Below are 20,189 nucleotides of genomic sequence, written 5' to 3' on the forward strand. Positions count from 1 at the left end.
ATCTTGCGCTTATTCCTACAACATGCCAAAATTTTCTTAAATTGTCCCAGCCAATTTTTTTATTCATCTCAAATTCACTGAAAAAAAGTACGTCTAACTGTATTCAATATTTGAAACACTGTTTCTCTCAGCTATTTGAAGTCACAATGGCAGTCTCAAATTGCGAAATCATTATTGGTGTTCACAGTAAATTGTATGGCCCTTTCTTTTTCTTTCTTCTTAAAAAAAGAAAATGGAAGAATTTAAGAAAGATGTTTTAAATAATCAGCAGGAAAATGTACGTCTTGATTTTTACGGTAGCTTTTTATATACTAAAAAAAATGCATAGTCCGTTCCTTTGCAAGAACCCAAAAAGAGAAATCATAAAAGAAAACCCCGTACTAAGGTTGCAAAAGGACAAGAAAGACCTGAGGAGAAAGATGCGACTGAAATGAACACTTCTCAACAAGGAGATGAAAAATCAGAAGCCAACGCAGATGAAAAGGGCAAGAAAAAACGATCTCATTACAAAAAAAAGGTGAATAAAAAAGCCGTAATTAGTTCTACTACGGTAGCGGGAAATGAAACAGAAAGTGTCCCCGAAATATCAGTGGTTGGAAAGCAATCTGAGGAGATAGAAGTTTTTGACTATGAAGAATTGGAAGAAGCATTAGGTGGTCCTGTAGAATTAGATAAACTCCCTTCCGTTTTCTTTGCACCTGACTTGACAACAAAATCTAAAAAAAAGAGGCCAGGGATGGAAAAGAGTCGGTCCGTGGAAAATGAAATAAAGCCAGATTTTGAATCCAAAAAGAATTCTACTGCGGCTCAGGGTAAAGGTAACCAAATAAAAAATTTTGTGCAATATTTAATCCTTTTTTATTATAGGACGCTATAGTGCTGTTCCCCCACCAAAGGATTTAACTGTAGAGCGTAAAGGAAAATCGAAAAAATCCGGAAATCAAAGCAAACCAAAGATTTTTGGAAAAGTACAAAATCAAGAAGAAAGGTTAAAAAATGTGGAAGAGGATCAGCACAGGAAATCTGAAAAGCAGCACAAAAAGAAGATTAGGAAAGACACAGAGAATGAGTTTAAGATTTCGACTCCTAGTGTAAAGTTACCAACCAAAAAAGACAAGAAGTCTTTTGCTTCAGGAAAAGAAACAAATCAGAAATATAAGCAAATCACCTTTGTAAAAGAGACGACTGACAAAGCACAACACAAGCCAGTATCTCTTGATGGAAACATCAAATTAAAGAGCAGCAGTTCAGCAGACAAAAGCACAAAGCAAGAATCAGTTGTAAAAGAATACTGTCACCCTTATGATGTCTTGAATGGCCGCAAAAATAGAATTCGGTTTGATCGATACTTAGATCCCAAAATATGTGAAAAGAAAATAAAAGAAAATGACTCAAAGATGTACATCGGAACGCTGCGGATCAATAAGCGTAACCGCATCGATGCTTATGTAACTACTGATAAACTAGAATCGGATATCTTTATCTTTGGAATACGCGATCGTAATCGTGCTTTGGAAGGGGATACGGTCTATGTTGAATTGGTCGATTTGGATAAAGTATGGGAGAAGAAGAAGGAAAATATGATTCGAAAGAGAGAACAAAAGAGCCAGGAAGAGATTGAAGTTGATGAGAAATCAAAACCCAAATATGCTGGTAAAGTGGTTGCTGTGGCAAATTCGCGTAAAGACCGTGTGTTTTCTGGTATTATCACTATCTCTAGAAATGGAGCAACTACATCCGACACAAATAATGATGACAAATCAATTGATAATGTTGCAGAAGAAGTGGATGTGATTGAAGATTTAGCTCATGCCGACGAAAATATTGAAACAGTTGAGCAAACGGATCATGATTCTCTTCAGCCAAAAGATATAAACAAAAACTCGTCCACGGAAAAGAAAAATAATATCCGCATGGTTTGGTTTAAGCCAATTGATAAGCGTGTTCCTTTGATGGGCATTCCACTCAGGCTTGCTCCTCCCGATATTGTTGAGAATGAAGCAAAATATACCAACTTGCTTGTAGTCGTCAGAATTCAAAAATGGCCTATTGATTCACTAACCCCGTTGGGCGCCTTCGTTCGTGAATTGGGTCATATTGGTAATATTCCAGCAGAGACTGAAGCTATCTTATCAGACAATGGCATTTCAGAGATTCCTTTTAGCAAGAAAGCGCTAAAGGGATTACCTCCTACGCCTTGGTCAATTGAGCAAGCTGAGATTAATAAAAGACGTGACTTACGTGATACTCGCATCTTTACTATTGATCCTGCTACAGCAAAAGGTATATAAAAACACAACAACGAAATCGTTTTAGGGATTAACAAGTTTATTCATAGACCTCGATGATGCAGTTCACGTAACAAAGTTAGACGAAAATGAATTTGAAGTTGGTGTTCATATTGCCGATGTTTCACATTTTGTAAAACAACATACGGCTTTGGATCACGAAGCCTTTGATAGAGGAACAAGTACTTACCTTTGTGATCGCGTTATACCAATGTTACCTTCATTATTATGTGAAGAGCTTTGTAGTTTAAACCCTGGTGTTGACAGGTAATGTTTTGCTCATTTTTGATCCATTTACTTACATTAATAACATAGACTCGCCTTTTCCGTTATTTGGAAAATGGATGGAGTGGGTAATATAAAAGAGACTTGGTTTGGCAAAACTGTTATTAGGTAGAAAGAAAGAGAAAAATGGCAAAAATATACAAATACTAACTTTGTATTATGTAGATCTTGTGCTAAATTATCATACGATGATGCTCAAAGTGTGATCGAAGGTAATGGATTGCCTGAAACTGTCACAATCAAGGACCACAAGTCAACGGAAGTAGAGCAAGATATTATTTACTTGTTTAACATGTCTAAGAAGATGCGAGAACGTCGATTTTCCAACGGTGCATTGTCCATTAACTCCATTCGGCTTTCTTTCAAATTGAATGAACTGGGTGAACCCTATGAAGTTTCGATTTATGAACAAAAAGATGCGAACCGACTTATTGAAGAATTCATGCTGCGAGCCAACATGAGTGTCGCTGAAAAGATTACTGAACACTATCCTAACGAAGCACTTTTACGTCAACATTCTCCTCCACATGAAAAGAGCTTGGTAAGTTTTTGTGCATCTTGTCGTCATGCTCTTTCTCACCTTTATTTATTTAGAATGAGTTTTTAAAAATTGCTGAAAATTTAGGATACAGCTTTGATAGTTCTAGTGCAGGCAGTCTTCAAGAATCGTTCAATGCGATTGAATCCGAGGATGCTAAAGCAGTACTAAAACTTTTAGCGGTAAAGCCGATGCAGCGCGCTAAATACTTTTGTACCGGATCTTTTGAAACTACCAAATTTAGACATTATGCATTAAATGTGCCTCTTTATACACATTTTACTTCACCTATTCGACGTTTTGCAGATATCATCGTTCATCGACAATTAGAAGCAGCACTTTTGGGAAAAAAGACATGCAGCTACAAAAAAGATGTTGTTCAAAAGACAGCCTCGCATTGTAATGAACGAAAGGAAGGTGCAAAGAACTCTCAAGACATGAATCTCCAATTGTACCTCACTCACTACCTTTATAATTTGGAGAAAGAGACAGGCAAGCATGTTATTTGTAATGCTATTGTGACGCAGGTGTTGAAAGATGCTTTTGATATATTGGTACCTGAATATGGGCTTGAGAAGCGTATTCATATGGATTCGATACCAATTGAAAAATATGTATATGATGCAGCAAAGAATAGCCAATCAGTCTATTGGAAGGAAGGCATTGATTCAAGTTGGGAATGGGACCAAAAGCGAAGAAATGATGAAGATGCTGTTGTGCCTGTGGGTGAAATGATTGCTTTAGATAATGAAGAAGAGAAAGATGATTGTCAAATAGCACTTGTCAAAATTCCTGAAGAATTATTAGGAAAGAATGTATTAGATGAAGAAAATAGAATGCAGAAATTTGATACGTTTTCAAAGTTAAATGTTCGAATTCAAGTGAATGTAGAAAGATCACCTCCTGTTGTAAACGTTTACCCTATTAATCCTTTCATGTAAAACTGTTCATATTTTTTTTTTTTTTTTTTTTTTTTTTTTTTTTTTTTTTTTTTTTTTTTGCAAAATAAAATAAAAAGGTTAAAGCTTCGGCTCATAATAAAAAGATTAGTCTAAATCATAAAGAGAAAGAAAAAAATGCATAATTTCATATAAAAGTTTAGTTACAAAAAAGAATTCTGAACCTGCTCCTTTCTTAAATCTCGATCCTTTGTAATATACTCCGTAAAGTGTCTGCTAAATGGTGAGATGTTAATAACAATTCTTCTGTTTCTTGATATTCATTTAATGACACTGTTCCTCTTTCATCTGTCAATTTGATTTGTGTTGGATAAGCTGAATCCTTGTTAGCATAATCCATAGAGATCAAGATGGGACTCGTATGATGATTGATATGTGCCTTCATTTCAAAATGTGATTTCGCTTTGTTTTCTGTCAAAATTTTAATATCGTATTCTTTTGACAAGTTTGCAACTTCATTGATTTGCTCTCTTCTTGATACATAAGCCTGTACACAATCATGAATAATACGTATAAATGTCTATCTAATAGTATGAGTACTACCATAATAATGTATTCGTAGTTTGTGAACCTCATAATTATTCGGTAAGAACTTCCTTTCTAAATCATTAACTGAAATAAAAGTAGGGATTGTATGTTTATCCACTTTGGACGGATTACTTTTCAAGAACAATAGATAATAAGGCTCCTTGTATGTTTTTCCATAAAATGTCTCTAATCTCACTCCAATATGTTTTTTTTTGAAACGAAAAGTAGTGCGTCCACTTAAACGGTGATAACTAATCAATTCTTGAATACAACTGGATTTTACTGCTTCTCTCATTTGCCGAAATATCTCTTGTTTTGCATTCGACATTTCTTTTTTAGCCACTACTGTTGGATCTATAAAAGCAAATAAGTAAACTTTATAACGAAACTTGTACTTTTTACCAGTGAATGCGTTTGTTAATTTTGAAACAACCAAATAAGAAATATCTTCCTCTAAAAGTTCTTTTTTCAACTTTTTTTGTTTTTCAGTAGCTCTGGTAACTATACATGATAAGTTTTTTTATTTTTTATTTTTAAAAGACTTTTCATTGTTACGTCTTTCTTTTAGTAGCTTAATTTGTGCTTTCAATTTATCTGAATCGGTAGGAAGACTAATGTTTCATAAGTACGAATAACAATTAGTGTAGCGTTATAACGCTTACAAGGTATCATTGTCGTCAATAATCATGTCACTCATTTTCAAAAGAGAAGAGTATGAACAATAAAATATATACAAAGAAAAAATACAAAATAAAATACAGCAAACATTTCAGCAGCCCCCCCCCTCTTTTTTTTGCTTTTTGCCCTCAGTAGTGAAATGTGAACATTTTCTATTAATATAGTGTACATAATGGTAATAGATACATCTTTAATAATAAATACTTTGGCTTTTGCTTGTCTATTTTTTAGCTAGTCATGACTACGTGTTAGTTGAAGATTACCAAGTTTAAAAAAAAAATACGGGTTTTCTCAGCCCAACCTACTGTCGGCTAGTCATAACTCAACAGTAAATTTTTTTTAGCATTTCTTTTGACAGATGATCTTTGAAAACACTTAAAAGACAAGGCACAATTGGATTTATGTGTCCATATACAGGTGATTTGTTGGCTGAAATGCCAAGAAAATCCTTATGAAGCTTGTTGCAAGCACGCGCGATAGTATTAAGAACAAAGCCATGAATATAGAAAAATGGATACAGTCGAACCTATGAAATTTGGCGATTTCTTAAAAAAATGTTGGATTTAGAAATTGTTTTTTTTTTTACTCCAATTTTATGTGTCAAGAGGCAGGCACAAGTTTTGTAATAAAAATTATTAGACAAAACAAAAATAAAGATGATAGTAGACTAAAATATAGATATAAAATACTTTGGGCAGTTAGAAGAAATCCAGAATGTAGGATTCTGCAATGTGCTCTTGAATATTACTTCGAATACTGTGTAATACCTGATTAATTTTGAAGGTAGTCTGCTGGAAGGTGCTGACCCAATGAAATTTCCATAAATTGGCAAGTGTAAAAGTTAATATCAATTGTGATGAGATAGCTGTATTTTGGCAGTAAGAAACCGAGTAGAAGTCTAATGTTTTGAAAACGAAGTATATGTCTTTGGTATCCACGGTAGGCCACGAAAATTCACGAATAATAAGTTCGTCAGACAGCTGCTTTAGGAGGACAGTCGAATAGAAAATGTTCCAAAGAATCGACATCAGTCGTACAAATCGTACATTGTGGAGAATCCACTTTATATGGTAGGTGGCGATGAAGTATGGCCCTAGGTGGGATCTTTATATTGGTGATTCGATAAATAATATTTCGTTAGACAGCTGTCAAGTTTAAAAACCAGAAAGCTGGCCAATGAGACAGGTGAATGTTTCCAAGAGGTTGAGGGACTGAATGTAGGAATTGGCAGGTTTTTTCGAAAAATTCTTGTGTTGACACTAGAAAAATCTTTACTGGGTGGAATTTGGAATCGTAAGCAACCAACAAATGTGGTGAATTATACATGAACATTTTCGTTTAAAAAATGAGGAGTCGTATTATTCGCTGAGAAGCAATGCTTTCCGAAAAAGAAACTGATGAATAATTTTCCTTGTTCTACTGCTCGAAAAAACTTGTTCATTCCTCGACGAAAAAGAGGATTGAGTTCTCCCAGAGAGATCCTTTGAAGCGAGCCATGGTCCGAATTGAAGTAAAAAACATATTTGACTTTCATTTATTGGCTAATAAGTGGGAGCTTGAAGCTATCGTCAAAATGTGTGAAAATAGACTGTATCGATAATGACAATCAGGCCTGATGAGCAAGATCCATATTTGCATAGTCTCTAATAATATAGTCCATAGCCTGGGATAAGAGATTACAAGTGTTGAATAGACGCATGGAAGGATGTCGTCTATCTTCTGGAAACAGGAGCTAGATAGCAGGGTGTGTTGACTGGAATGCATTCTGGAGGTGCATTCGTAAGAGGAAGACACCTTTGCACTTTGATCTTGATACTCGAGTAATAGGGGCTTAATCCAATGAAAGTATAAAGCTGCTTGTTGAATATGTGGGTCAAGTACACTGAGGCTACCGTATTGCTTTGGAAATGTCAACAGTTGTAGAACAGAGTCTGATCATAACGGACATTGAATAATCACAACTAAAAGAAGTATATTAAAATTGATAAAAGATAATAATTTAAATCTTTATTAAATAAAATATATTCTTCTTCTTTTTATATAAAACTATCACTATTAGATTCATTCTATAAAGTAAGCATGAACACTAAATAAGTCATGATCTTTACTATTCATCATTTCTGTAAATGAATAATAATGGATCAGGTACCTAGTCAACTTTGATCTGACTGGAGGCATTTCATATAAATATATCTTTCCTCTCAATGAAGACGGGACAACTCTCCCAGATCAGTTAAAGAACAATAAGATCTATAAAAACAACGAATTAAAAATTTTCATAATCGATTCAGTGATCATTCTTCAATCAAACGTGTCAATGATTGGATCTACGCTCATAACTACTCATTTACCCGCCAACTGATAGAAGAATATAAATAGTAGACTTTGTAATGTTTTCTTTTTAACAATTAAGATTGTCTTACATAAAGTTCAGTCTCAAAAAGTATTCTTTGGTTTATCTTTGTTATTACCTTTACCAGAACATAACATATACAATTAATAGTCAGACGATATAATCCAGGGTTCATTCTAAATTATTAGTTCCTCTCCTTTTTTACTTAATAAATAGTAGTTGTTAGCTATTGACTTCCTACTGTTTTCATATTATAAGTACCAAATATCTCAGTATTTATTCTTATTATGGAAGTGATGCGACTATTTTGTATTCTTATACTTTATGCCTAATAATCAAATCACTACATAGTGTACCGAGTTCAATATAAAGTGCACCGGGTGTGTCTCTAGTGTACCGAGTTCAATAAAAAATGTACCGGGTGTTGACAGTTGCTAATTTGTATGTTATGTTTAGCTTCGCTTAGGTGAAGTAATAATAGAAACCAATTAATGGAAGGCTATAAAAGACTATTAACGTACAATAACAATGAGACTAGTTCTTGACTTCAATTGCTTGAACATGCAAAAAACATATATTCGGCACCCAAAATTAATTTTAACAGGACGAAAGCCTTTTTGTTTATTACTTTACAACAATAGATACTTTGAAATAATATATTAAAATAAGATAGTTAGGGAAAATATACTGTTATAAAGAGGATTATGGTGATTTTGATAAATAAAGTAAATAATGTATCAATTGAGTATTCATTAACAGCACTTACTTAATTCAGACTTTTCTTCTACATTTTCAGCTGTAGATAGCATTGGTGAATTTGTAATGTACCGTTTATACTGATGCGGGTCAGCCTAGATTTTGTCTAATGAGACAACAACTGGTTTTCTTGGACCATCCAAGTAACAAACATCCATTCCACCAACATCGACACCAAAATGTATCTTTGGAAAACTTTTTACAGTTTTCATCAGTGCATTCTTGGGAAAAGTGCATACATACTGCTTCTTTGCGTGTAATTAGCATTTTATTGATGTGTCAGAGAAAAACCCAAAACTACTACTTGAACCACTCGCCAACTTTTGGGGACATAGGACCACTTCCAGCATAATTGGGAATAATGCTAGCAAGATTAGTGCAAGGAGATGTTGAATAGGAAGAAACATCTCTTTTTTTTTTTACATGGTCAACACCAGGAGCCTTGTTCGAAGGGAGTGATCGAATAGCTGATAGGATATCCGACAATGTAATTGAGCACGCTAATTCAAATGGTAAGCTATCTGAACGGTCTTCGTACCTTTGCATTTCCTGTGTAGTTTCTCTAGAGTATACGTTTTCAAGATGTCTCGCCATTGTTTCGGCTGAATGCTTACATCCTTCTATTGTTGAAAATGTTGGGTTTATTGTTCTTCGTTTTCGTATACAGCTGATTTTGGCAATTGCTTTTGCATATTGACTGGATGCCAACTGTTTTTTTTTGTGTATGAGGATTTTATTGAAGTGCCGCCTTTAGACATACTGTCGTATTTACCCCATTAAATACTTATTATTCGTATGAGATTACTCAAATCTTATATAAGAAATAACAAGTACTGAATACATAATATTATATATTACATATTCTCTAAGACTCATTTACAATATTAACCATATACAATATTTATATTATTCAAGTTCAATACTAAAATTGACCTTGAACTCACTTCGGTCCCTGAATAATTTTATTTCCTATATAAAGGCGTAGTTTGATTAAATGCGTTCTCTCTCTCGTCTTGAAATCTAATAAAGAGGTTACATAGAGACTCATTCACTAGTTTTCAAGTACTATTCCCCTTTTAATTCTAAAATTTATTATCTGCAAATATCTCACGTACACTGTAAGAAAACAGTTAAATATATAGAAGTGTGAAATTAATGTGATATCTGATGAATGTCTTTAAATTTTTCCTGATACAGACTTTCTTGATGTATTCTGCGAAGGAGTATAGTTGCTCTAGCAGCAGCCTCATTTGGCCAGAAGGGCGATCCATCAAAAACATGTTTCCAATGATTTCTCCATAAGCACAGTACACCGCAGGCAACTACTTGGAAAGAATCAAGTTGCCATTGCGCACGCACTGTGGCTGAGATTGGGTTTGGTCGAGAGATATCCTCAAAAGTCAGACGTGAATTCTGGTCAAAGAAACGAATTAAAAGTGTATCCCACATAGACTGTTTAAATGGACAAGACCATAGGAAATGTTCATCAGATTCGATTGCGCCACAGAGCATACAAAGTTCATCAGTAATAATATTAGGCATGAGTTTGTGCAGTCGGGAACGTGTTGGCAGCTTGGAATGATAGAGACGCCAAAGAATGGTTCGTACTGGGTGAGGAATTGAGGCGTGCCAAAACTGTGTCCAGGATGACTTGCTGGCGCGAGGATAGTGTGAAGATAGACTAGTTAGCGGTAGCTTGTCAATATGGCGGAACCATTTTGTTGATAAATTTTCTATAGGTGTGCCATCTGGTAGGGACGTGCCAACGAGAGAATGGAATTCCGGCGCAGGACGAGGGCATCCCATGGAGGATATAAAAAGTCCAAGTGAGAGATCAGAAGTGCTTCTGAGTGCTGTAAAAAAATTTTCTTCTTTAATGTGACCTAGTGAGAGGAGGTCAAAGTATGCCTCGGATCGATTACGTTGCTTTCTCGACAGAAAAGAGGTGATTGGTGTAAGCCTTCCATCCACGGTGCTGAATCTATATAGGTCTTTAACCAAATTTGATTTCCAATAATTGTAAGTATGGTCAGGATCATTGATAAGCAGGAGCGGGCATATTCTGCTCAAAGGGATCTCTGCAGCTGAGCTAGCGTTTAGTGCCGTCCAATTAATCTCAAAATCCATTTGGTCAATAGTTTTGAATAAGGAGTTAAAACAGCCAATTTTATGAAGATCGGTTGTGCGTCTCTCAGGAAATAGTAACGGTAAAACTGGTGATGGCGCAGACGACAAGGCACATAGAGTGTATTTCATGAGGCTGGTAGCAAATGAATCTGAATTGGTTGCTTGGTCGGGTGGGAGGAGAAGTGGAATAAGCCATCGTAACTGCAAGGCAGAATGTTGTTTCGATGGGTCCAATATAGCGATACCGCCCTCGTTACGTGGACGCTGACAGTCTTGGAATTTCACAAACGGAAAGTTCTTCTGTTTCAAAAATGATATAATCACCGTACGTAGCCGCTGAAAGAAACTTTGAGGAGGTGACAAAACCCTTATATTATGCCAAACTCGGCTAAGGAGGAGTGAATTGGCAACCATGCTGCGACCTAGTATGGACAACCGTCGCTGTGAGAGGATAGTAGCATGTTTCTCGAGTTTCACAATAAGACTGTCTAAATAACTAGACATTTGTTGGGCACTACTTGTGAGAGGATAACCAAGATAAATGGTAGCCGAAGATGCACGCTTGTCGTGCCACTGAGTGATTCCATTAGCAGAAAGCATTTGTCTCCAATCCTGGTGATCTTCCCCTGAAAGAGAGACAGCCAAAGTCTTGCCACGGTTCAAACGAGCGTTGGAAGCTTTATCGTATAGAGAAACTAAATAAAGTAGCGTTTGCAATTCTGTAGGTCGTGTGAGAAAAACCAGAACATCGTCTGCATAGGCTAGTGCTTTCAATGGTGGCGATGATCTTGGCAGAGAAGCAAAATTAGGCTGCTGCGGTCGAGGAAGTGTAAATCCCGAGATAAGTGGTGACGACCATATAGCACGTAGCAATGGTTCTATTGCCAAATTGAAAAGAAGAGGAGAGAGGGGATCTCCTTGACGTAAGCCTCTAGCCTGCGAAATTGGTGCCGTGAGAAAGCCATTGACGTTTATACAAAGAGTTGTACCAAAAAACAGGGAGATAATGCTGGCAACCAACGATTGTGGAAAGCCAAATTTATCTAAACATGCTTGTAAATACTGAGGGTGCACACGGTCATAAGCTTTCTCTTGGTCTAAAAGTAAAGCGATACCAGGGAGTGTCATTCTTTGAGCAACATCCATTACTAGTCGAGTGGTAACCCCATTGTCTACTATGAAACGATTAGGCATAAATCCCGTCTGGTGTATGTCGATCAGGTGAGGCAGAACTTCATTGACTCTTGTTGCTAGCAATCTAGTATAGATTTTTGCATCAGCGCATATCAAAGAGATGGGACGCCAGTTTTTTAATTGGCTTCGATCTCCTTTTTTTGGCAACAGGATTACAATTGATTGTTGCCAAGTGGCGGGAAATTTGCTGTGCTGAAGAGCGTTGTTGAGTACTTTCGTGAAAAGACGGATACAGAAAGGGTGCTTCAATAGAAGTTGTAGCAATTCATAGGGGATACCGTCCACGCTCGGGCTGCTGTGAGATGGTGCTTTAGAAGCGCACGCAAGTACCTCTTCTTCGGTCCATTCAGTTGTCAACGCATTATTTGTAGCTGTATCAAAGCAAGTGGAGGTAGGAATCTGCGTTAAAAGTTCATCTAACGCTTCATGCTCAATTGGGTCAGGAGAATATAGTTGCTCGTAAAATTGTTTGGCGCAATCGTTGAGCTGGTTTGGAGAGCGAACCAAATATCCCTCTGAAGAAAGAAGTTCGTGGATAGCCTGTTTTTGAGTTCTGGTCCTGATAGTCTTATAGAAGTATGAATTGGAGCGTTCACCGTGTTCTCGCCAACGTAAACCAGACCTTAGGGCAAGGGTATTTGCTGAAAATTCGGCTATTTGGTCGAGTTGGGCTTCAATATGACTTAACGCTTCTGCAGCATGTTCGTGGTGTTGATGTCTGATGAGTTTGTGTCGCTGTCGTTGCAGGTAAACTTCTTTTCGACGATGTTTGGCATGTAGTTTATGAGAAAAGGCTTGAATGAAACCTTTTAGAACAATCTTGAAGTGGTCCCATTGGGATGGAGCATCAAGATCTGGAATGTATCGTGAAGCAGCATCACAGAACGACTTTAACTCTTTTCTAAAACTCAAGTCGTGCACGAGGTAAGGATTGCACCGCAATATACCTGGACCAGACCATTGAGTTCCAAAAAGGAGATTGATAGAGATAGCTGAGTGATCACAGCGTGGGACATATTGGACAGCAGGTCGAGAGACATCATATTTGAGATAATTAGTAACTAGCAAAAAATCAATGGTAGAAATATTACGGAATGCAGGCATGTTACGATATTCTTGAACGGAATGAATAGGATCATGCCAGAAACGATGAATCCAGTGTTGCTATTCTACAGCACGATCAGTTCTGATGGGTTTGTGTATATTGTGATTAAAGTCGCCTATAAGAATGCAGCGTTCTTCTGGTGCCCTATGAAACTGAAATAACCTGTTGGAGTCACATAAGAAATTAAGACGTGCTGCACTAGTGGCAGGAACATATATAACATATATAGTAAGTGGTTCAAATAAGTTGGAGTTGTGAGTAACTGTAGTTGCCAAAATTCGTCCGTCGATAGAGGACCATAGTGGAAGGAGTGACAGGGAAGGGTTGAAGGAAATAAGACCACAATGATGGGTCCAGTTGCTAGCTGAAGCTTGTAATATCATATCAAAACTGTTTTGTAGTTGTTCGGTAGAAGCATGTGTCTCTTGTAGAGCAAGTAAATCATAAGGGAGTGAGCGTAAGGTTTGAGAAAAGGAGCGACCAGAGTTAGTTAATATTTTTTTTAGACCTCGACAGTTAAGTGAGGCCAATGAAGCATGAGAGTTATCTCTCATACTCATAATAAAGGTTCAGAGATGTTGCCGCTATCGCCCGAAGACGAATGGACAACTACAGCACCCTCTCGTGGATATGGTGTAGAATCTCCTTGGGTATTTCCCTCATGTTGTAAATCCTCGACTTCTTGGCTATCAATTAGCATTTTGTCATTTTCTTCTTCATCTTGACTATCGTCACTGCTTCCTTCGGACTCCTCCGGTGGCACATAATCTGAATCATCTATGTCATCAATTTCGATATCATTATAGCTATTGATCGTCTGTTCTGGAGAAGGGTTAGTAGACGTGGTCCCTCCAATATTGGAGGCCACAGGAGCAATTGTAGCATACTTTGATGCAGCGGTAGTGAGATCGATTTCATTGGTCTTCGAGCCGTTGAGATCGCTGGGTTGGCTGGTAATTACTGACTGGGCGATATCGGCAGGGTTCACATGTGATTCGGTTCTTGCTCTTTTCTCCCCTACATTGGGTGATCCGATCTTAGGACAATCCCTAACAAGATGTTCGAGACTCTTGCAGGCATAGCAGCTTTTTATCTTTTGGCGTTGAAGTCGTTGACATCCAGACTTAGTATGGCCAGGTTTATGGCAGTAGAAACAATGTTTTTCCATACCTCTCCATGTGGCTAGGATGACACAATGATGACCAAGAGAGATCTCATGTGTGAGTGAACGATAGACCTTAGATTCATTGTCAGCTACATCCAACATAACATACCCCTTTCCAAAAAATAACTTTGTTTTAGGATCTAGGTACAGCCCAACATGCAAGACCTTGCCATACTGGCTGAAAACCTCCTGGAGGAGTGGACTAAGTTCACCTGGTCGGAGGATAGGCAATTTATCCAAAGATACTCTGTAAACACTACTCTCAGCCGAAAGAGTGGCTGTTCCAAAAAGAGTGAAGTTCTCCAGCGTGATTCCAACGGTGCATGCTCTGTCTCGCGCTGCAATGGTGTCAAAAGCTACGACAGTTCCCTTGCTGCGCCTTGCTGTGTATCTACACCTCGAATTGCTTCAGGATATTGGGTGGATAAGGCTGCTAAAAATGCATCGATTGTGACGTTTGTTGATTGTAAGTCAAAGACAGCACTATTTTTTTTCTGTGGACTAGATCCATAATCGTTCATTGCGTTTTTGACGAGATGTTGCTTTGGCTTCTTTGTCTTCAAAAGCAGTAATAACTTGACTCTTAGTAAGTTTAGAGTATGCTCTAAATGTCTGCCAAATGCTCGCTGATGTCGTCGATGTAGTAGAAGTAGAGATATCTGCCTTGGGATGTATGTCTTGGTCTCCCGTAGGAGGTGGGTTGTGATTGGTTGGATCTTTGTGTAACATATAGATGTGCAAAAGAGCCCTGGATGCCAACTGTTGACAGAAATGTTCCCAGTTTTCTTTGCGCCTCTTTTGAATAAGTCGCCATAGCGCTGCATGAGCCTCTTGATTTTTGAGCCAATACTTCAGTTTGTTGAGATCTTGAGCTTTTCGCCACTTACAGCAACATCTTTCTCTGTACTCGTAGGTTTTTTGCACCCTCTGCCCAGAAGTCCCTCAGTGGTTCCACTGGTTGTAATTGTTGACCGCAGCTTGTATTCAAGGAGTAATAAATTGCTTGGTGAAGTTGTCTATTGACCTACTCAATGTACGACGTTGCTGTTTGGTGATCTCAAATTGACGTAACAAATATTATTGTATGAGCCTTTAATATATTTTGGGTGGCCGTTTCGAATTCTTTATGTATTGCTTGAATACCTTGAGGCTTTTTAGTCGACCAAGTCTCCAAGCAATTCGCTTCTCTCGCGGAATACCTGTCGTGGTTCTCGCAATGTCAAAACTTAAGGTCATCAATTTGTGGTTGGAATCTAATGATAGATCACTCCTTATTACTAAACAAGGGTTATTCAATTCATTACTACTTAAGAAATAGTCTATTATGCTACTGCCCTGATATGTCATGTAAGTAGGTTGACCAAAGCATAGCCTTGAGTTCCACACAATCAGGTTATTTCGTTGAATCCAGTTGTATAGTTGATCCCCTCTAGAGTTTGAGTAGTGATCGCCAGTATAATTTCCCATTATGGCATTAAAGTCATCACATATAATTGTTTGGTTGGTATGTGGATGGTTTTTGGTAGTGAATCAAGCGCTTCGGCAATGGTTTGGTTATCAAATGAAAGTAGATAATACACGCAATGTACCAAAATATCTTTGATTGTAAGAGAGCTTATATTGCGAAAACTGTAAATCGTCATTGTATAGGTGATGTACATGGAACTGACATGCAGGATTAACCAAAAGACTGATACACTGGCTTTCTTTTGTGGCGAGTGGATGTGTTTGTATTCCATATGTATGGTATTGTTTCCAAGGGATGGGGTATCTATTTGGTGATAATAAGCAAGTTTCTACGATTAGTAAGACTGATGAGTGTTTTGTTAGAGATAGAATAGGCAATATAACTTGTTTAGGTAATCCGGTGGCATTGAAGAGTATGATATTTAATTGGTTTATTAAATATCAAAACCAATGCTATGTTGGGAGCTGTTGGCGTCGTTTGAGGAACTGTGGTTATTCTCATGTTCATTAGTTGTGCTCGTTTGATCGTCCTCTGAATAGTATAGATCATCTACTACACCTTGGTACCTTGGACATCACATTGGAATGATGCCCAAAAGTGTTTTTTGGTTAATCCATCCTTTAGAGAAGAAATGGTGGGCAGCAGTAAACTTGAAGAGTACTCATATGAACTGTAATGCGCGTTCCATTCGATCACGATTGTGCATAAAAGCGCAGTTTATACGTTCTTCTAATGGCAAATTTGCGTATTTAGGATATATAAGTTTTTTGGGGACTACAAGGGTCAAAGCCATCTTTGGTGATAATTTTGGATCGCTGAAGTTGTTGTCGCAGTTCAGCAGTGCAGTCATTGTGAATCAATAAGGTCAAGGTGTTTCGATCGGGATACTGTATGTCAAGGATTCGGTTATTATTAATGCCAAGCTTGCGCAAACGGGATCTAATCTTTCCGATTGAAACTCTAGCCTTAGTAAGAACATAAATATATTGGAATCCTTGGTTGTCTGATGGTGGCTGAAGGAAGCATGCAGCAGCCTCTTGGTGTTGTAGGTATCTTTGGTTACGACTTGCAATTAGATTGTTCTTAATACGTTGTATCTTAGCAGGTTCGTGCCAGGGAGCGGATTCGATGTTACTCATTTGGGTCGTAGCTTCGGGGTTTCGGCAAGGAGGTTGTTCATTTAAACTGGGAAAGGGTTCCGTAGTTTGGGTTTGTTGTAAAAGTTGTTGCTGGAGTTTATCAGTTTGAGAACGAAGGCTATTAATTTCTGTTCTTGCCTGTTGAGGCTCTTGTGTCAAGGACTGGATTGTATCAATGAGAGCTTGCAAGTCGTTTTGGCTGCTGTGAGTTGTTGGTGTGTGCGTATTGTTATTTTCTTGGAAAGATCTAGTTTGCTCCATACCTGTCGGTGCCTGAATTTACCATTGCCTTTGACATGAATCATGAATAATATGCTTTATTGATGTTGCTTGAAAACATTTGCACAGCTAACGCAGCGGAACAAGAGGCGTGGTGGGTCTGACTTGGTAGAATCATGTTGTCGGAAGTGACCCTGCTGATTACAGTTTGGACGTATTAAGCGTTTATGCTCTTTACTAAAAGTTGAGAGAAGAGAATCAAATTCCTCTGTAGACAAAAGATGGTTTTCTGATCCCTGAAGACTACTGGAGTCTATAGGCATTGGTTGATGATAATAAGTGTAGAATTTGAGTTGTAACTGCTGTTGTTTTGTAGCGTAAAAAATCTAAGACGAAGTATTTTTCAAATGTAGTAAAAGCCGCAAATAAAATAAAAAAATGGTGCAAAAGTAAAAATAAATTCAGCATAGAAACAGAAAAAGATTTTGAGCAAAAGTAGAAGAAAAGCTGGTATAAAAGATAGAATAAGAATAATAGCAATAATAAGTACATATAACAAAAAAAAAAATAGTAGGTAGTTTTTGTTCCTTTGTTCATAGAATTGATACTAACAATGTTTTTAGGTCATAATATCATTTTGATTAATTGTGTCAGCAATAACACTATGATTAGAGAAATAAAAGTTAGACATTGAAAGCACTCAATAGAAATACATGTTAATGGATTGTTAAAATATAGAATACCTAACAAACATTCAAATCATCAACCACGCTCCAAAATCCAAATAGTAAAAAGCCACAATTATTCTATATCAAGACAAAGAAATGAAGATGTAACTTCTCGAGATAGAAATAATAAACATGTACAAAGAATAATTACCTTTCTTCTATTAAAAAGGTTCTATTACTTGTAACTTATTTTGGTTATCGATTTTCATGAAGGGTTACTACAGCAGTGCTTGTTCTTTGTTATGGAACAGATCAAAGCAAGGCTAATGGCTAAACATTATTATGAATGTATCAATAAATGAATAGAAAGAAATGACCATGAGACGCTCTGTAGCATAGTAGAAAAAAGGGAAGAAGCTGTGCTTTTGCATATGTACCCAAGACAAGGGTCAAAACAATAATTAATTGAATGCTATCTCTCCTTATGGTGTAGTAAAAATCAAAGTAAAAAACTAAAGGCACTTGTCCCTTCGAAGAAGAGAAAGGCAGAAGGCAGTTCTCAAGCTTTTGAGAATGTCAAAAAGGGAAATGTAACTGGGTACTATGATTTTATTGCAATTGCTCTTGATATTTTGTATCAGCAAGAGTGATTGAAAAGCAGCTACATTGTTATAGACAATACTCTTATTCACAAGAATGATGATATTAGAAATGTTGAGCAACGCTGTTACAGCTGTATTTATCTTCCGGGCTACTCCCCTGAACTCAACCCAATTGGAAAGTCTTGGTTAGTATGTTAAAGTAAGCTTAAAAGAAAAAGAGCTTTTGCAGAAAGAGACATTGTCATCTAGAAGTGAAGATGCATGCAACAAAATCCTTTTGAGCAATCTTCAAGGATTTTGTGGATATTCAACCGCTAGATCGAGGACTTCCTGAACAGTAAGCCAATATGATTTTTTTATCGTGCAATTCATGCACCCGTAAGTTTTTTTTTGAGCTTGAATCAATCTTTATCTTTAAATCACACAAATTTTTTTTCTGAAGGTGTATGAATAATGTGTGAAAATAGTGTATATCTTTTCTCTTTATCTTTGGTTTCCTTACAAGAGAATGACGCAGGGAGCATTTGGGTGTACCTAAAGGGAAACAAAGTCAATGATTACTCCTATCTCTTTTGGAAGTGTTTAAGGTGTGTAAAAATCCACAACCATTTCAAAAGATTAGGGATCTTATGATAAAGTGACACGAACTTTTAAGGTATGGTGGTGCTATAACAGAAGATCACAATATTGATTGACATTCGTTCATTAAAAGAGTACACAAATCAAAGTTAATTTACGTCTGTAATATCCAGCGTTGAAAAAAGCATTGACAGGATGTGGAGTCGAGATTTGGCCGCAGCATTGAATTTCAAAAGCACTGTAGTAATTTTGAGCCCTCAACAAGGCCAGAAAGGTTTTATAGACCAAACAATTTCAATACTGGCCAAAAAAAAAAAGGAACACCATTTACTGTCAATGATTCGAAAAAGAAGTAGAAAAATGGGATTATCGTCTCGGAAAACCAAGACGCAAAACTTTAGCTATAATTGTAAAGTAACTAATCATATGTATCTTTTTTTTTATGAGATATTTCTTTTGACAAATCAATTTGACTTGAAAAACTCTTTAACCGTCTTCTTTCAGATTAGTGTGTTTTATATGAGAACGGGACTTGACTTCTTGTGTACTCGGAAATTGTATTATATTCAACCAATCATTCGTTATCAAGCAGAGAAGAAGCGGTGATCATATGGCATTGACAGTTTTAAACAGCAAAAAAACACGACATATTTCAAAAAAAGAAAAGAAAAAATCGGGTTTTTTGTTCCATTTTCCCCAGAAGGATAAAAAAGGAAATTGGAATTAGGGCATAAATGATAGGATCAACATAACAGAAACCTCCTTTTCTTTCTTCTTTTTTCTTGTATATAGAAAATGCTAAAAGAAACTGCTTTTTATTTATTTATTTTTCTATGCTTATTAGTGAATCGAATAGAATCCTTTTCTTTATTTGACCAAAGACCTTTTACTGCTTTAAAAAAATCACGTAAGCAAATTAGAAAAGAGCACGGTGGTTTACCAGAAGCCCATGAATTGAGTACAAAGGAAAAACAAGACTATATAAAGCAAGCATTTGTATTTTCATGGCATGGCTACAAGAATTATAGCTGGGGATTTGATGAGAATCGACCTAATAAGAATAAACCGAGAAATACAAGGTAAAAAAAAAAAAAAAAAAAAAAAAAAAAAAAAAAAAAAAAAAAAGAATCTATATGTCATGGCATAGAGATATATTAAAAAGAAAAAAGAAATGGATGGGGAGCAACTATAGTAGACAGTCTGGATAGCTTATATATCATGGGACTTGACGAAGAATTCAATGAAGCAAAGGAGTTTGTGTCCAAGATCAGCTGGACTTCAACCGAAGAACCTGTTCAACTATTTGAGACCGTTATACGGTATTTAGGTGGATTCTTATCTGCTTATGATTTATCCAATGAAACGATCTTTCTTGAGAAAGCAGTTGAATTAACCAATCTTTTATTACCTGCCTTTGATACACCTACCGGAGTTCCCTATCAATACATGAATTTCACATCGTAAGTTGTCCCTTTATGATGTAAGCCCTTTACAACATATTTATATAAGCTTAGAGGAAGGCCTATGAAATCGCCAAT

At 36.7% G+C, this 20,189-nt stretch overlaps 6 protein-coding genes across 6 annotated transcripts; 1 reads left to right on the plus strand and 5 right to left on the minus strand.

The window, feature by feature from the left end:
- Positions 1–232: 232 nt before the first annotated feature.
- Positions 233–4,052, plus strand: RO3G_04239 (uncharacterized protein; the record flags this gene model as incomplete). Its single annotated transcript, XM_067658829.1, has 7 exons — positions 233–277; positions 329–818; positions 868–2,283; positions 2,339–2,555; positions 2,604–2,681; positions 2,739–3,114; positions 3,168–4,052. The coding sequence occupies 7 exons, from the start codon at positions 233–235 to the stop codon at positions 4,050–4,052; spliced, it is 3,507 nt and encodes a 1,168-aa protein (XP_067514930.1).
- A 193-nt stretch (positions 4,053–4,245) lies between these two features.
- RO3G_04240 (uncharacterized protein) lies at positions 4,246–5,295 on the minus strand (the record flags this gene model as incomplete). The annotated part of the gene is made up of 5 exons (XM_067658830.1): positions 4,246–4,557; positions 4,882–4,952; positions 5,001–5,099; positions 5,154–5,209; positions 5,261–5,295. The coding sequence occupies 5 exons, from the start codon at positions 5,293–5,295 to the stop codon at positions 4,246–4,248; spliced, it is 573 nt and encodes a 190-aa protein (XP_067514931.1).
- A 5,281-nt stretch (positions 5,296–10,576) lies between these two features.
- RO3G_04241 (uncharacterized protein) lies at positions 10,577–12,810 on the minus strand (the record flags this gene model as incomplete). The annotated part of the gene is made up of 3 exons (XM_067658831.1): positions 10,577–10,713; positions 10,770–11,390; positions 11,502–12,810. 3 exons carry the CDS (start codon positions 12,808–12,810, stop codon positions 10,577–10,579), a joined length of 2,067 nt encoding a protein of 688 aa, XP_067514932.1.
- Positions 12,811–13,367: 557 nt separating this feature from the next.
- On the minus strand, positions 13,368–14,078 carry RO3G_04242 (uncharacterized protein; the record flags this gene model as incomplete). The annotated part of the gene is made up of 1 exon (XM_067658832.1): positions 13,368–14,078. The coding sequence occupies one exon, from the start codon at positions 14,076–14,078 to the stop codon at positions 13,368–13,370; it is 711 nt and encodes a 236-aa protein (XP_067514933.1).
- A 399-nt stretch (positions 14,079–14,477) lies between these two features.
- On the minus strand, positions 14,478–15,443 carry RO3G_04243 (uncharacterized protein; the record flags this gene model as incomplete). Its single annotated transcript, XM_067658833.1, has 4 exons — positions 14,478–14,825; positions 14,864–14,953; positions 15,120–15,253; positions 15,281–15,443. The coding sequence occupies 4 exons, from the start codon at positions 15,441–15,443 to the stop codon at positions 14,478–14,480; spliced, it is 735 nt and encodes a 244-aa protein (XP_067514934.1).
- Positions 15,444–16,193: 750 nt separating this feature from the next.
- Positions 16,194–16,844, minus strand: RO3G_04244 (uncharacterized protein; the record flags this gene model as incomplete). Its single annotated transcript, XM_067658834.1, has 1 exon — positions 16,194–16,844. The coding sequence occupies one exon, from the start codon at positions 16,842–16,844 to the stop codon at positions 16,194–16,196; it is 651 nt and encodes a 216-aa protein (XP_067514935.1).
- Between the last annotated feature and the right edge of the window lie 3,345 nt (positions 16,845–20,189).

The sequence above is a fragment of the Rhizopus delemar genome, genomic scaffold, assembly GCF_000149305.1.
Source record: "Rhizopus delemar RA 99-880 supercont3.3 genomic scaffold, whole genome shotgun sequence".
Taxonomy (NCBI): Eukaryota; Fungi; Mucoromycota; class Mucoromycetes; order Mucorales; family Rhizopodaceae; genus Rhizopus; species Rhizopus delemar.